At 39.1% G+C, this 16,854-nt stretch overlaps 1 protein-coding gene across 1 annotated transcript in view; it reads right to left on the reverse strand.

Annotated features, from left to right (window-relative positions):
- LOC124777290 (WD repeat and FYVE domain-containing protein 3) overlaps window positions 1–16,854 on the reverse strand; it is a 299,899-nt gene that overhangs the window by 31,272 nt on the left and 251,773 nt on the right. Inside the window, exons 50-52 of the mRNA XM_047252642.1 lie at window positions 11,535–11,762; window positions 9,596–9,787; window positions 1,704–1,911 (exon numbers count right to left, since the gene is read on the reverse strand). Of these exons, the coding sequence (XP_047108598.1) occupies window positions 1,704–1,911; window positions 9,596–9,787; window positions 11,535–11,762 (628 nt within the window). The remainder of the gene's footprint in view (window positions 1–1,703; window positions 1,912–9,595; window positions 9,788–11,534; window positions 11,763–16,854) is intronic.

The following is a 16,854-nucleotide window of genomic DNA, read 5'->3' on the forward strand; positions in this document are numbered from 1 at the left end:
GCTAACCTCTGGACTTTTTTGTTTTTGGCTAGTCATTCATTTCATGATCTCCACTGCCATCAACCTCAGGAACTGTCCACCAGTCTTTGTTTTACTGCCAGTGTGAGTGACTACAAACTGTGTTCCACCTACAGCCTCATAAGCAAATACGAGGCGTGATTTTTAAGTAAGTACCGTTTTGAAATAAAAAAAAGACGTGCTAAGATATCTCAATAATTTTATTTTTACATGAAAGCCTGTACCTTAATCTACTTTTCTACACAATTTCCGTCAATATTGAGGCACTTGTCATAATGTTGTACCAGTTTTTGAATACCCTTCTCATAGAAGTCTGCTGCCTGACTTGTTAACCCCTGCACCACCACTGTTTTGACATCATCATCGTCTTGAAGACGCTGACCGCCCAGGTGTTTCTTCAAGTGGAGGAACAGGTGGTAGTCACTGGGCGCAAGATCGGGGCTCTAAGGAGGATGATCTAGAGTTTCCCATCGAAAAGATGTGATGAGATCTTTGGTCTGATTCGCCACATGCGGACGGGCATTGTCTTGCAGTAAAACGAAGCCCTTGTTCAACTTCCATGGACTGTTGCTTTGACTCTGGTGTGACGTAGGCTATCCATGTTTCATCGCCCGTAACAATTTGACTTAAGAAATCATCACCGTCGTTGTGGTACTGCTCAAGAAAAGTCAATGCACTGTCTAAATGTTTGGTTTTGTGCACACCCGTCAACATTTTCGGTACCCAACGTGCGCACAATTTTCAGTAATTCAAGTGCTCAGTCACAATGCCATACAAAACACTATGAGAAACATTAGGAAAGTCATCCCACAAGGAGGAAATAAAGCATCTGTTTTCTCTCACCTTATTGTCCACTTCCTGCACCAAATTTTCATTAACGACCGAAGGACGCCCACTCCGTTGTTCATCATGCAAATTTGTGCAGCCATCTTTAAATGCTCTCACCCACTTTCTTAACATTCCATCACACATAATGTTTTCTCCGTAAACTGCACAGATCTCACAATGAATATCAATCGCTTTTAGGCCTTTAGCACTAAGAAATATTATAACAGCCCGTACTTCACAGTCGGTGGGACTCACGATTATCAGAGGCATCTTAAACACTCAGTACACAACGTAAACAAGGAAGAATCAGACTGTAGTGGCGTCAGTGCGTAGATTAAGGTACAGGCTTTCATGTAAAAATAAAATTATTGAGATATCTTAGCACGTCTTTTTTTAATTTCAAAATGGTACTTACTTAAAGAAATCGCCTCGCACGCAGAACTACTGTTAGGGTGTTTTTTAAATCAGACTACAACTGGGACTACACCTCTATTGTTTATCTCTTGATGCTGACAGCCTAAAGAGTGTTATGAGAACTTGTTTACTTTCAAACTACATCAATGATGCTACTGGCTTCCCTCCATCACAGACATTGACATAATCTCTGGTGACATGTAAATTCCTTGATTTTTGCACGATATGATCACAATGTAATATGGCCAACCATGCCACATAAAATACCTGTACCCCAGAACACCGATTATGATAGCTCCTGACAATAATGCTGGAAACTCGTCAAAAAAAATTGATCATCATTTAAAGCTAATGAGGCAAGAAAACAGTGAGAGCTATTTAGATGTAATGATCAAATATTAATTGATGAACTACGTACTCTTGTAACTCAAAGTTATTCATACCTTGGGAGTCTGCTGTAAAGTCAGCTGATATACTCATTTGCTTCACTAGATCTTGGACACGAATGTTCCTGGTGTCAGTGGGCGCACACGGTTTTCCGTCACTGGAATCCACGTCTGCAACCTCTGACACCAGATTACTATCACTTCCTTCTTTCACCAGTGGTCTTGTTTCTTCTTTTGGTACTTGGACATAATCAATGGACCACATCTGAAATTGGTAAACCACATCAGAAAGATGTAAAATGTTAATTCAAAAATTGTTTCACAATAATAAAATGTATAAATCACAAAAAGCAAAGAGAAAACATGAGGAAAGGTAAGAAATGTGTCCCCTGTGGAACATGACAAAAAGTATTGCACAGATAGAAAAACCACAATTTCGCAAAAATTTAATGAATAATGAAATTCAAATCACAGATATTTCCTTATTCTGAAATGAACATCAAGCATTACAGTCTGATACTTAGACACACACCGTGGTTATGAGTATGTTATGTAGTTCATTAAATGTAAAATGCTTACAACAGTTATTTTCAAAATAGTGCTCATTTGAGTGACTGTATAAAGTATTGATCTTTAGCCTTATCCTTTGTGTTTTGTGCAATCTCCAGACACTGAGATTGAGGAGGAGATCCTGTCAATATTCATTCCTGATACAATAAATTATAAAACAATAATAACTAAATGATTGCTTATACACTCACATGGAAAAGTTTTAGCCAACTGAAAGCAATTTCAATATAATGATTGTGTATTTATATTAGATAATGAAGGCTTATTCGTTTTATTATTATTATTATTATTATTATTTTTGGTACTGTTCAGACATAAAAAATATAGGAGAGTCTAGAATCAAGTATGTAAGCACTTGCATATGACATTGGAGAACTGTAACTCATTTAATTCAAATTTGTTAAGTCAAATTAATGGTCAGTGACATGGTCCCCTATGAGGTCTATGCTGGTTTAGAAGTAGTTTCAGTGCCTATTGAAGTAAGTACTGGTTGATTCTTCACACAACTAAAGCAGTTAAAATAGAAAATACACCAAGTAAAGTCTTCAGATGTCGTTTATCAAAAATTTACATGGAACGTATTACGACAGTTACAAGTAAACAGGAAAGTAAAAAAGTAGTTGCAATGTAGACAGATGTAAAAGACAGATTGTAGCCTTTGATATCAATTCGTAGTTTATCTTGAAGTAGAAAACAAACACGCACATGCATGCGTGCAAAAAACAACACACACACACACACACACACACACACACACACACACAGAGAGAGAGAGAGAGAGAGAGAGAGAGAGAGAGAGAGAGAGAGAGAGAGAGAATGTGTGTGGTGGGGGTGGGGGTGGGGGTGGGGGTGGGGGTGGGGGGGGGGTGGGGGGGAAACATGCGCGCACACATCCTATTATGAAAATTACATTACAGTTGATTCAAACTACAAATGGTTTAAAATTTATGTACCAAAAGCTCTGAAATTCTTAAGAAGTTATTTACAATACTATAGTTGTGTAACTAATTTCATAAGAATTTTGAAGCTTTCTAAACTTAAATCTTAAACCATTTGTAGCTTGAACCAATTGTAATTTAATTTTTTGTGATAGGTCTGAGGATTACAAATGTATTGTATTGCGAATACATAGAAAGAAGGATCCTTTATTGTATGATTATATGATAGCGGAACGAACACTGGTAGCAGTTACTTCTGTAAAATATCTGGGAGTATGCGTGCGGAACGATTTGAAGTGGAATGATCATATAAAATTAATTGTTGGTAAGGCGGGTACCAGGTTGAGATTCATTGGGAGAGTGCTTAGAAAATGTAGTCCATCAACAAAGGAGGTGGCTTACAAAACACTCGTTCGACCTATACTTGAGTATTGCTCATCAGTGTGGGATCCGTACCAGATCGGTCTGACGGAGGAGATAGAGAAGATCCAAAGAAGAGCGGCGCGTTTCGTCACAGGGTTATTTGGTAACCGTGATAGCGTTACGGAGACGTTTAATAAACTCAAGTGGCAGACTCTGCAAGAGAGGCGCTCTGCATCGCGGTGTAGCTTGCTCGCCAGGTTTCGAGAGGGTGCGCTTCTGGATGAGGTATCGAATATATTGCTTCCCCCTACTTACACCTCCCGAGGAGATCACGAATGTAAAATTAGAGAGATTAGAGCGCGCACGGAGGCTTTCAGACAGTCGTTCTTCCCGCGAACCATACGCGACTGGAACAGGAAAGGGAGGTAATGACAGTGGCACGTAAAGTGCCCTCCGCCACACACCGTTGGGTGGCTTGCGGAGTATCAATGTAGATGTAGATTGGTAGTTGGCCCAAAATCAGTCACATGGAAATAAAGGAAAGTGTTCCGGAGACTGAATGTGGACACTTTTATATAATCAATGATTGCTTACACTCACTCATGACTATACCCAGTTTTGAGAAATACTTAAGTAGTTTATTTATAAGTTGTTTATTTCTTAGTTCACTATTTTGAAATAGAATTTCATAAATTGTTATGTAGAAGAAATTAGTATTCAGTACAACAAATTATTTTGAATGTTTTCTTCATCTGTACAGAACTCGCTGACACCCTTTGAATATTATGAATATTTAATTCTTCACTATAACTAAGAAAATATGACCATGACTATGATGTATAAAATGTTGCTAATTGTTATTTGTTCATACAAGCACCAATGCTAGACCAGTCTGTGTATCAGTTACGAACTAGTCATGGAGTAGTTTTTTTGAGGCAGTTTTGTCACAGTTTTTGTAGAATTTTCATACTCCATCTAAATAAGACGAGGCTATAATCAAAAATTTGGCAATACAAGTCTGCATGACATCAAAGATACAGTTTTGTTGCCTAAATGGGAAATATATCTGGACCTTGTAATGTGACAATATGCTGTCTAGCGAATGCCAGGCATAGTCAAGGAGCAATGGTAGAGAAAGTGGACGCTTATGCCATCTGTGGGCCAGAATCGAAGGCAAAGTGGATGTGCTTCCGCCTGGTGGCAGCTAAACTAAAGAACACTATGCGGGAGACAGTGTCTAGCTTGTGTTGCACTCTGACAGCGAAATAACAAAAGAATTAAACCAAATGAAATTGTTACATTTAGTAAAAATATAAATATAATATTACTTTAATATATGAAAATGAATGTAATTGAATATTGTAATGCTATGGTATTTTAATTCTAAATAGAGAGCTTGGCGTAATGTAAAGTAATGTTTAGGTGTGGGGTGAATCCCTGAGAATGAGAACAGTGTACAGGGTGGCACGTAATATTGGCAGTAGAAGTAAGCTGGCGTAGCTCTGAGGCAGAACAAGTGTTAAGTGGCGTAAAAGTGACTGCCAGTGTGTGCTATGGTAACGTTGCTAACAGACCATTTAGAAGTGAGCTGAATACAGATATGGACTTCGTTTATCGTATGGCTACAAACTAAATGGACACTAAGGCTTGTAAGACGCAGTATTTCGACGGAGATGGGCTGTGAGCGGCAAAATAGTACGGTTTCCCGCTCTGAGGTACATGGCACTGCATGGTGCAATGCTGTGTGAATTGCGACGAGTTGCTTGTGCTAACGGTGAGGTGTGAAGGGACCAGTAGCCGCATCCAACGGCATATTGTGATCTCAATAACTGATGAGGTCCATTGGTGAGCTCACTTCGGTAGCAACGAACTAGACGTTATCTTACAAGAGTATTATTATGAACAGTGGTTGTTATACCGATGCCATTACCAGTACATTTATATTTTGTGAATCAGTTTGTGTAACAGTCAAACCAAGTTCCCTACAGTGTGTAAAGTTTGGAGGCAATAATAATTTTGTGGTTTAAATTGCATTCCCTGAGTGTAATCAATTATTTAAAGGAAATAGCTCATTATTACCCCATATCCAGTGATTTCTATGTGCTGCAACATCAGTGAAAAGTTACGGTGCGTGAGTATCGGCATAGCTATATTACAAGAGAAAATAGTCGGAATTAACGCCGAAATTGCCAGCAGACGCCGCTTCATGCAACGGATGGAAGATGCCAGGTACTGTGCCACCTTAATTACTATCCAGCTCGATGTGGTGGCTTTTCAGTACATTGCCATAATCTAAAATTACTCGGTCCCGTCCGAGCAACATGACTCTCAATTAGGGTTTTCAGTAACTACGGTGACAAGCAGATCTATATTGTTCTTTAATTAAGCGTTCAAGGAAATTGCTGCCACACAGTACACATTGTGCCTTCAGCACAATGCAAGCTCAATAACATTAAATTCAGTCATTACAATTTGTGTAGTTTACATTAACCTAAAACAAGTTCAAATGTTTATCATGTGTGTTTATGTATTGTGAAATGATTTCAGGCTGTGGTATTGTTTTAAATGAAGAATGTCCTCCTGCTAGGCAATATCAAACATACAGAATTAAGTGCTCCCTGTTCAGTCACTTCAAAGAGATTATTAGTGTTACTACTAATCAAATATAGACATAAAAATAAGTTTGTTACGCGCCATTATCATTATTTATTCCAATAATTCCGTGCAGTAGTTGGATCACCATAGGGTGTCTATTCAAACCTACTACACGTGAGAGCCGCTTTCTGGAAGTCCGATGCCGCATGGTCTAATAATAATATAGTAAATTCAGGTAGTGGCATTGCAACCTACTCCTAAGTGAGAATAAAAAATATGACTATGAGCCAAAATGAACAAGATTCTTTCTAGAGTTAATTAATTGGCGTCATTTCCGGTGACTGTTCACAAAGTTTAAAGCTGAAGGCTAGGTTAGAACACAGACAGAAAATTCTGTGGTCTAACCGGGATCTGATTCTGTGACCTCTGTTTCCAGGCAAGCACTTATCGCTAAACCACCAGGTATGACTCTAGAATTAATAGTACATAACTTATGGCACCTTTCAATGTAACACCACCTACATCTTGTATATAAGGAAACATTTTGCAGGGTCTCTCTCATTCAGAAATCATATTTGAATGTTGGTGGGTTCTGAGAAGATTGTGTTACACCTTACATAAGAAATAGAAATGTCTACACAAGGATATGTTTGAATTAAACAGCAACTGTATTGTGGCCTATCAAGTCCGCAGTTCATCGTTGTACAATATTGCTACCTGCATTGGTTAGAATACCATAACTGTCATGTCAAAAAATGGAAATGAGCATATGGCATTGTGGGCCGGGAGTCCCCCATTCGGGGAAGTTCAGTTGCCGAGGGCAAGTACTTATTGCATTTGACACCACATTGGGCGAGTTGCACGTCGGAGATGGGGATGAAATGATGATGAGGACAATGCAACACCCAGTTACTGAGCAGAGAAAATCTCCTGCCCCAGCCGGGAATCGAACTCGGGCTTCTTGGTGTGGCATTCTGCTGCGATGGCCATTCAGCTAATGGGGGCAGACACTGTCATGTCAATATGGAATTTATGGATTCAGGAGGGACGTATTCAGTGCAATGAAGGATGGCAACAGCTGCACACCACTGTCGCCAAAAGGGAGACACTGTGTGTTTGGCCACGCAGACTGACTCAGAAAATTGGCCAGGCTTTGCAACGACATCTAGAGCACCCGCCTTTCTGTCCGGTGGCCAATATGCTGCTTCCTTTGATGGAATCCGAGCACAGTTCGACTCAATGCTCAGCCACATTAGAGCCAATGCTGCTGTTGCTGGCAGAGGTGGCAGTTCTGAGTTCCGGATTTCACACGCTCTACACTCCACAATCACCTACAACATTAATCATGTATTCTTTCTACTACACTGTCTAAGCACACACACACACACACACACACACACACACACACACACACACACACACACAGAGAGAGAGAGAGAGAGAGAGAGAGAGAGAGAGAGAGAGAGAGAGAGAGACTGACTGTTGTCTCCAGGCCCTAAGGCCCTAGCATCGGAAGTCAGACTGACTGCAAATCTATGTCTCCTCTGTGCAGCAAGTACCAATCTGTCAGTCCCACATAGTTGTCATTCTATTCCAGATTTTCCGTAAGTAAGATTTCGTTACTTGCTGTCCTTCCTGGTGTTGCATGTTTAATGGGCAGCATTTTTTTTTATCCAGAACACGTAAATGTGCCAAGGCATGTTACATTTTCCTGTGGCCCCCAGATGACATCCCTTTGTATAGCATGGTATCACAGATTGCATAATTGGCAGACACAGCTGCTTGGCAAGGCTGACAGTGATGGCCACTTCAAGAGGGCACCTTAGCAAATGGAACTACTTTGACAGCCTTCCCCAGAAGCTAATCAAATGCTGGAGGACATCAATGAATAAGCAGCTTGTCAACCCAGCCATTGGCTGCCAATCGTGCAGACTGATTATGTTCATTGTGCAATAAAATAATCGGCTCTGCTGGGTCCCTATAGTCGCTCTATAATCAGTTCACAGTAACTTTGCGACATGACCAGTTCACAACATGACCAGTCCACAGTTGGAGTCCACTCTAAAAAGCTAGCGAGCTACCATCTATGCCAGTCATCAGTGAGATGTATGACCATCAGTACACTGGACCTGCAGGAAGTCATCTTGGAATACAACTTGGTATAAATGAACTTTTAAGAGAAACTACCAAACTTGCACTTTTTTGTCAGGTTGCAAACATACTTACTAGAAGTTACCTGCTTCAGAATGTGCTGTTTGTGTTCAGTTATACCAGAGTTCTACATTCCTATTGCCTGTTGTAATAAATGCAGTTATTGGGCTTGCATTGTTTAGTTGTGTAGTTCTTTCTCTTTCTGACACTACACTGGCACAGTTGTTAACACACATTTCCACTTATCAACATACTGTCTCGCCTACAGCAGAGCACTCGCAAGCTACACTGGTGGCAGTTGATCACTGTGACAGGAGTACCGACCAACAGAGCAGTGGCACAGTTGACACATATACAACAGTATGCAAGTGAATTTTAACATTTGTAGGCGGTGAATTATGACAGGCATTTTTTATACAGTTACATATGTTTTTCTGTGACCTTTGAAAGAGCCTACACGAAAAGATTCAATGATAGAACATATGTGGAACTTTATTAAATAGTAAGAAGATAACAGTACCACATACTATTGTCCCACAATTAGGAAATGACATTTCACATTTAATATGCCTCGCTGTATCAAATATAATCCCACACGTCACTCAGGTATGGTTCACTTGTGCTCTGCTGATGTAGCGAAAAGACAACTTGCTCAGGAGCTACTTGTACGAGTGTCAAGAAAGAGAAACTTGTTTTTGTTTCTACTGAATGTTACCAAGCACTGGAGTGATTGTATGCTGAAAGGTATCCTCATCGTCACAAGCCCTCATGATCTGGCTTTGCAAACATTATATAATAGTTCAGGTATTGGAAGTGTGAGAAAATAAAATATACCAATGAAAAGTAACAGCAACTGAGAGTGGGGCAACTAACATTTGTGGGGCAACTAACATTTTAGCAGCAGTAACAGAACGCACGTCACCAAAAATTTGTATGTTTTTGTTTGTTAGTTCTGAAAAAGGTCATTGTTTGAAAGCTCAGTAACGGCAATAATTTCACAACCATTTATGTGCTCGTCGACTGCTCAATGATATGATATAAGATGAAAATTTAAACTTACCATTTAAGCTTGGCTATACTGTCAACTACATAATATGCCTAGAGAAAAATTGTGACCTCCGATCGTTTCCCTGGATTAGATTAGATCAGATTCAGTTTTCGTTCCATAGACCCGAAAAATGAGAATGTCAAAGTGAAACATTAAAAAGAGAAAAGCCTGGATTAGCATAAACATCCAGTAGTACATGCTATGCAGGGACAATTTTTTTGCAGAATTCTTTATTTTAGTATTTAAGTATTTTTAGCATTAACATAGTAAGTTTATTTACTTACTCTCGCCACACCATCTGTCGAGCCAGTCATGATCACATTCTGTGAGTCCCACTCGTGGGTCTGAGAAAAGGCAACACACAGTATTTGCTGCATTCTATCTGCTCTCCCAACACATGTATTGACACTTGCAAGCTCGTCGCCATTTATACTCCACAAATGTAACCATGTCCCCGCACAGGTTGCTATCTCACCCTGCAAGTCCAAAATTACAAATATTAATAAAACACTTCACACTCTAGAAAAATAACGTATGTAAAGTTCAAAACTGAAATTCATAAAGACTAAGGATTCTCATTTAATGTATAAACAAAACTACTAATGACATCCTCAGATGTGAAAATACATCAGAATTATACCTATTAGTCCCATTTCGAACCCAAAACAGTTGTAGAAACAGAATATAGTTAATACAGCTATAAATTATGGTTTCATTTGAATATTGTATTGTATGGGTCAGTCATTAGAGGAAACAAGCGCTCTGAGATTAAAATGGTTATGAGAAACCTGAAACTAAATGTGATAATTAAAAAAAACTGGAAATGTTAACTCTCAAGGATGTCAGATGCAAAGATAAAAGTATGTTACAAAATGGTGTTTAATTAAACAAAAATGTTATCCTTAATACTTGAACAGAAACATTTATTGCAACAATGAAAATTTCTTCGACAAAACTGAAACATTACCTGAGATATAAAGTTATTAGTGGAAAACAAGAAGCAGCACACTGCTGGTTAAGTCATGAAGCACTTTTCTGCATTCACAAACCAGTTGAAATTTTGAATCTAGTCTTAACCTTTGACTGATACATATTTAACAGTTAAAAATGAGGGAACAGGCCTTCTCATAGGCTGTATTTAATTGGAATTGTGGACAAAACTGTTCTAGACATGATTCTGTCCTGTAATGATGTTTCTCATGGTGTTGAATACTACTGGAATTCAATATTTAGGTCTGCAAAGCAAATGCCTTGTCAGCAACATTACAAGTGTTATAAATGAACAGATTACACTGAGTTAAAAGTTAATTCCATGATTTTGTGTTGCTGTTACATGGTGCTATGGTGATCATCTTACAAAGAGCAGGTGCGGCAGCAAAAGGTGAGTGGTGAGCTGTACTTAATTTACTGCCATATATATGAGTACTGAATGGGAGATGCATTGTTGGTTGTTGCGTGTCAAGAATGAGCGGCTGTTCAACAGAGACCTATGAAGAAATGGCTCCTGGAAAGAAGGAATGAAGCAGAAATAAGAGTTTAATGAGCTGTGCCTGTCAACTTCATACAGACTGAGCACAAGCTTGAATAGGGCAAGGGTGGTGAAAGACATCAGCCTCATCCTCCCTAAGGAAACCATCCAAGAATTCTCCTTAACTGATTTAGAGAAACCACATAAATTCTAGATTTGAATAGTTCAATATTTGACCCATACACTTCCTGAATGATGAAAGAGTTCCTTAATCAATGTAACTCCCCACTTGATGGTCAAACCATGTTGTCATTACTCTTGCATGTTGTCATTACTCTTGCAATTATTTTTTGTAATTGCTTGTTGGGATGTTACGGTTCAATAAAATGGCAGTATATGATTAAATGCAAAAAATCTAAATGGTGTGGACAAAAACTAATAGGTGAATGAAAGTAATGACTAAAGTTTATTATCCAGAGATCAGAAAACTGTGGATAAAGAGAGCAAATAACAGTGCCAGTGGGATGAAGGAAGGAAACAGTAGACAAAACAACAACTGGAAAAGCTTATATGAGGATAGGATGTTTGCCCTCTTTATAATAAATTCACATAATTTACTATACCTCTGTATGGAATGCAAGTTAATGATTAAAAAATAAACATTCAGAAAGCAAACCATCACACACTGACATTTGAACTATACAATAAATTAATGGATGAATGACAGTAATGATTTTAAGCACAGCGTCACTTACAGTGAGTTCATTCACAGCAACGGCAGCTACAGGAGCAGCATGGCCCCGCAACTGCCGAACAAAGATGCGGCGCGACAAGTCCCACACAATAGCTGTTGCATCTCGAGAGCCTGACACAATCACATTGTACGCTGGGCTTGCAGCCAGGCATGTCACTGCATCAGTATGTCCGTAAAGGCACTGCTTTATGTTTAACTGTTTCTTGTTGTACTCCCAAATGGTGACAACCTAAGGGAATATTAGTTATATAGTACAGTGAGTTAATCTGAACAGAACACAAAAATTATTGTCATTAAAAAAATCACATCCTAAAATTACATCTTCCTTCAACTACGTGAACAAAAAATGTACACACATAAGTTGCTGGCTATTTTTATGTACAACAGAGTGGAGCAACCTATCAGTCCCTTACAAAATTACCATCAGTTTTCAATAACCAGTATAATGTAAGCTGTGCACCATCAGGATCTTTTCACAAACTATCACGAATAGTTTTCACTCTTTCATTTTTTCATATGTGCGATGTTAAAGCCCCAATTATACCTCGGACACGTACACCCTGTTAATCACCTCTGATGCATACACTTTATTATTGGCAAAATGAAAGACACTAACATAGAACAAAAATTTGCTTTTGTGCGACTCTTGTATAAAGTAACAAAAGATATCGCTTTTCAGAGAAGACATCCACCGAAATGATCTGGACAGATAGAAGTCATCTGAACAGTATAAAATCAGTGTTATAGTGACTCACAAGCAGACTACCTTGGTGTCAACCGTCGATTATATTTAAACTAGGACACTTTTACAGTAGTATGTGTGTGTGTTTTTTTTTTTTTTTTTTTTTTTGTGGGTGCATGCGTGCATGCGTGCATGTATGCACGTGCGCAATTTTAAGGGTGAACACATCCTCCGAAAGGTAATATGACATATTTGGTTTTAAGTTAATATCTCTGAAACCATGAGAGAAAAAAAAGTTTAACAGTAATAAAATTCTTAAAGATAGTATAATCAAATTTTGCAATAGTGATATTTTTCAAAATACCCCCACTACCATCAGTTAATTTTACAAAATTACAAAATTTTTATGATAAAAATGAAAGAAAGTATGACGCTAAACTCAATCATGTACAACAACGATGGCGTTTGAAATTCCATTTTTGGAAAATAACCCATAAACCATTCACTATGGTAGTATTTTGTAAACTATAAAATTGTTACAAAATGTGATTATACCATTTTCTTGACTTAACTACTGTTAAATGTATCTCAAACAATTTGGTAACTTCCATGGTTTCGAAGATAATCCCCCGAAACCAAATACAGTTAATTATTTTCCAGGGGATGTTTTATCCCTTAAAAGTAAGATTAGGCACTTATAAAACTCTACGTGTCTTTTACAAGGAAATCTGCCGTCTTGTCTGTCACCAAATTTTACAGGAAAAAGTAATTAATTCATTGCATTTAAGCTCAGGTTATTAGAGATGTTTGTAAAATCTAAGGAACTGTTAAGCAATTTTCATGTTGCTGAAAACAAATCTGATGTGAGCATTGTAGAATTAAAAATGACAGATCCATAATGGTGACCCGATAAAAATAATTTTATCTTGCTCTTTGCTGAAACCAGGAATAACCTACAAGGAGGTAGCAACAATTTACTCCCATTTTATTTTCTTGTTGTATGGGCCCACAGCCTCTATACATTTTTAAAGGATATTATCTTGCTTTCAGGTGTTAGAATTTTATTTCGTGATTCCAATTTCAGCATTAAGAAATTTTCAAGGACAAGATTTATGCTTGAAAATGGCTTAATGCCGAAATTGCAATCACAAAATAAATCCTAACCTGCTGAAGGCAAGAGGAAATCCTTTAAAAAAATATCCCCATTTCGTTTTTTTTTCATTTTTTTTAGTTTATGTTTTTCATTTATTATTCTTTTGCACTATTTGTCTTGTTTCTATTTGTATTTTTTCCACTTGTGTGAAAATACAAAACACGCAAACAACAGACAAGTCAGAAAGTAAAAGATATAGGAAACTAAAAGGAAACGAAGAAATGGATAGTTGCTGAGAAGAAATGATGAAGACCAATTAAAGAAAATAATTAATGTAAGTTAATGCCAGGTGGGTGACGAGAAGCATGGACAAGTTCTAGCGTCAGCTCCCATCTGCACAGTTCTGAGAAACTTGTGTCTGGGGGGAAGAATCTAGATGGCGTGTGTGCTGAAACAGGCACTGAGGTCAGGACTGTCATGCTGTAGAGAATGCTCTGCAACAGCATAGTGTGTGTTGTCTGTATACACCCACTGTCTATGCCCGTTCATCCTAATTGGCATCTTGATGGTAGTCACACCAATGAAGAAGGCCGAACAGTGTTTACATGAAAGCCTGTACACAGCATGTTTCATTACACAGGTGGCTTTTCCTCTCACAGTATATGTTTTGCTAGTTGCAGGTCTGGTTTTTAGTTTTCTATGTCTTTTATTTTCTTACCTATATATTCCCCCCCCCCCCCCCCCCCCCTGCTGGCTGGCAGTAAATAATGTGGAGATAGATTTGGACAATGGCAAAAGTCGTGGGGTAGTGATATGCACATATACAGGTGGTGGTAGTATTGCATACACAAGGTACAAAAGGGCAGTACTTAGGCAGAGCTGTCATTTGTACTCAGGTGTTTCACATGAAAAGATTTCCAACGTGATTGTGGCCCCACAACGGAAATTAACAGGCTTTGGAAGTGGAATGGTAGTTCGAGCTATACGCATGGGGACATTCCCTTTCGGAAATTGTAAGGTAATTCAATATTCCGAAATCCACAGTGTAAAGCGTGTGCTGAGAATACCAAATTTCAGGCATTACCTCTCACAATGGACAACGCAGTGGCCAATGGCCTTCACTTTATGACCGAGAGCAGTGGCATTTGCGTAGAGTTGTCTGACTAACAGACAAGCAACACTGTGTGAAGTAACTGCAAAAATCAATGTGGAACATATGACGAATGTATCCGTGCAGTGAAACTTGGCGTTAATAGGGCACATTATCAGACAACCATTGTGAGTGCCTTTGCTAAGAACGTGACATCGGCTGCAGCTCCTCTCCTGGCTCATGACCATATTGGTTGGACCCTAGATGACTGGAAAACTATGGCCTAGTCAGATGAGTCCCAGTTTTAGTTGGTAGGAGCTGCTGATAGGGTTTGAGTGTGATGCACACCCCTTGAAGCCATGGACACAAGTCGTCAACATGGCACCTTGCAAGCTTGTGGTAGCCCCATAATGTTGTGGACTGTATTTACATGGAGTAGACTGGGTCCTTTGGTCCAACTGAACCGATCATTGACTGGAAATGATTATGTTTGGCTATTTGGAGACCACTTGCAGCCATTCATGGACTTGATGTTCTCAAACATGGAATTTTTATGGATGACAACACACCATGTCACCAGTTGTTAGCGATTAGTCTAGAGAAAATCCTAGACAATTCTAATGGATGATTTAGTCCCCAGCCTGCCCAACATGAATCCCATCAAATATTTATGGGACACAATCGAGAGATCAGTTTATGTACAAAATCCTCCACCAGCAACAGTTTTACAATTACCGATGGCCATAGAGGCAGCATGATTCAGTATTTCTGCAGGGGACTTCCAACAACTTGTTGAGCCCAGGACACATCAGGCTACTGCACTATGCCAGGCAAAGGAGGTATCTCCATGACTTTTGTCACCCCATTGTAATACATTGAAAAATAAGAATGAGAAGGAAATATTTGCACATTAGACATATACTGTATAGTTTGTGAACTAATTCTTGATTTGCTATTAGAAGGGAGGGTACAAGGACAACCTCAGAGAGAAGAACTGACCAGTGGGAGTAGGGCCTGCCCTGCCTGCTTTATAGAGTGCATCTGATGTAAGTATGTGTTGTGTTTTGGAGCTTGCCTCTGAATCTATATCTTCTCTACTTGTGGACAGTAAATCATTTTTCCTCAGGAGTCGTCATAGGCAGTGCCAACAATGGACCAGGAACTGATCCCTGCAGTTTATAGCACAAGCAGCATGAGACCAGTACACCTAAATGAAATATGGTAGGCATAAACAATAGCTTCTACAGTGCTGCTACACTCTTGATAATTAAAAGCTGGCAGTCACCAGGCACAAAGTGCCTACTTTTAACAGAATTCTACCAAATTATATATATGAGTATTGCTGCTTTTTGATAATACTGTAAACTCTTGACACTTCGTGTGGATAATTTTACAATTGATCACTAATTCTTAACATTCTCATCTATTACGAATGGTGACTGATATGAGAGTTTTGGAGTCCCACAGAGCAATGTTTATTCTGAGTGGATAGAGCCATCATAAAAAAAACCTCATGTGCATTCCTTACAGAGTTACCTACAATGGTAACCGACCATAGTGTGTACTGCACCCCTGAGCCAATTAGGGTGGCCCTGCACTTTCAGTCCTGCAGCACAATGTTGTCATAGATTCTCCAGATCAGGCCTCCCACATGTCTCAAAACCACCTGTCTGCTGATGGTTTCAGCAAAAATGCTGCCTTATGTGAGTTTAGTTGGAACACCATGGTCAAGATTGATTTTTTCTGGAAGAAAAGGAGTACGATCTCAGAACCCAGACAACATACATTTGTTTCTTCGAGCATGAGGCACAGTCTGTAACTGGTAGCAAACTATGTCTTCAGTTGGTGGCAGAAAAGCCACCGACTTGTTCAACTAGTCACCCGGGTGTACACAATGAAAACAAGTGTTTATTCTTCCGAGTGCCTGCCTCCAATTCCCTCAGAGATACTATTACTCATTGCATGTATGAGCGAATGAAGATTAATTGGTGCCTCTCCTTCTGCAACTATTTCAGTGTGGCGTACAGTGGTGAAGGTGGTAAAAGAAGATTAGTGTACGATGTGCAGCCCTCCCCTCACACAAAGCTTCCTCTGTACATGACAGCATTTACTACTGTCATTGAAACAAATAGATAATAAAATGAACGAGTACCGTATTTACTCGAATCCAAGCCGCACTCGAATCTAAGCCGCACCTGAAAAATTGGACTCAAAATCAAGGAAAAAAATTTTTCCCGAATCTAAGCCACACCTGAAATTTGAGACTCGAAATTCAAGGGGAGAGAAAAGTTTTAGGTCGCACCTCCAAATCGAAACAAAGTTCGTCTAGTTGTAATATGAGACACAATTTAGGTCGAATGAATGATGATACAGCTGCAGCAGTTTGGTTCGAGTCATAAGCTTAGCAGTTACGGTTTACCAGGTAGCCATTGCTACGCGTCACGCGCTCCGTCCGT

Source organism: Schistocerca piceifrons, chromosome 1 (assembly GCF_021461385.2).
Source record: "Schistocerca piceifrons isolate TAMUIC-IGC-003096 chromosome 1, iqSchPice1.1, whole genome shotgun sequence".
NCBI lineage: Eukaryota > Metazoa > Arthropoda > Insecta > Orthoptera > Acrididae > Schistocerca > Schistocerca piceifrons.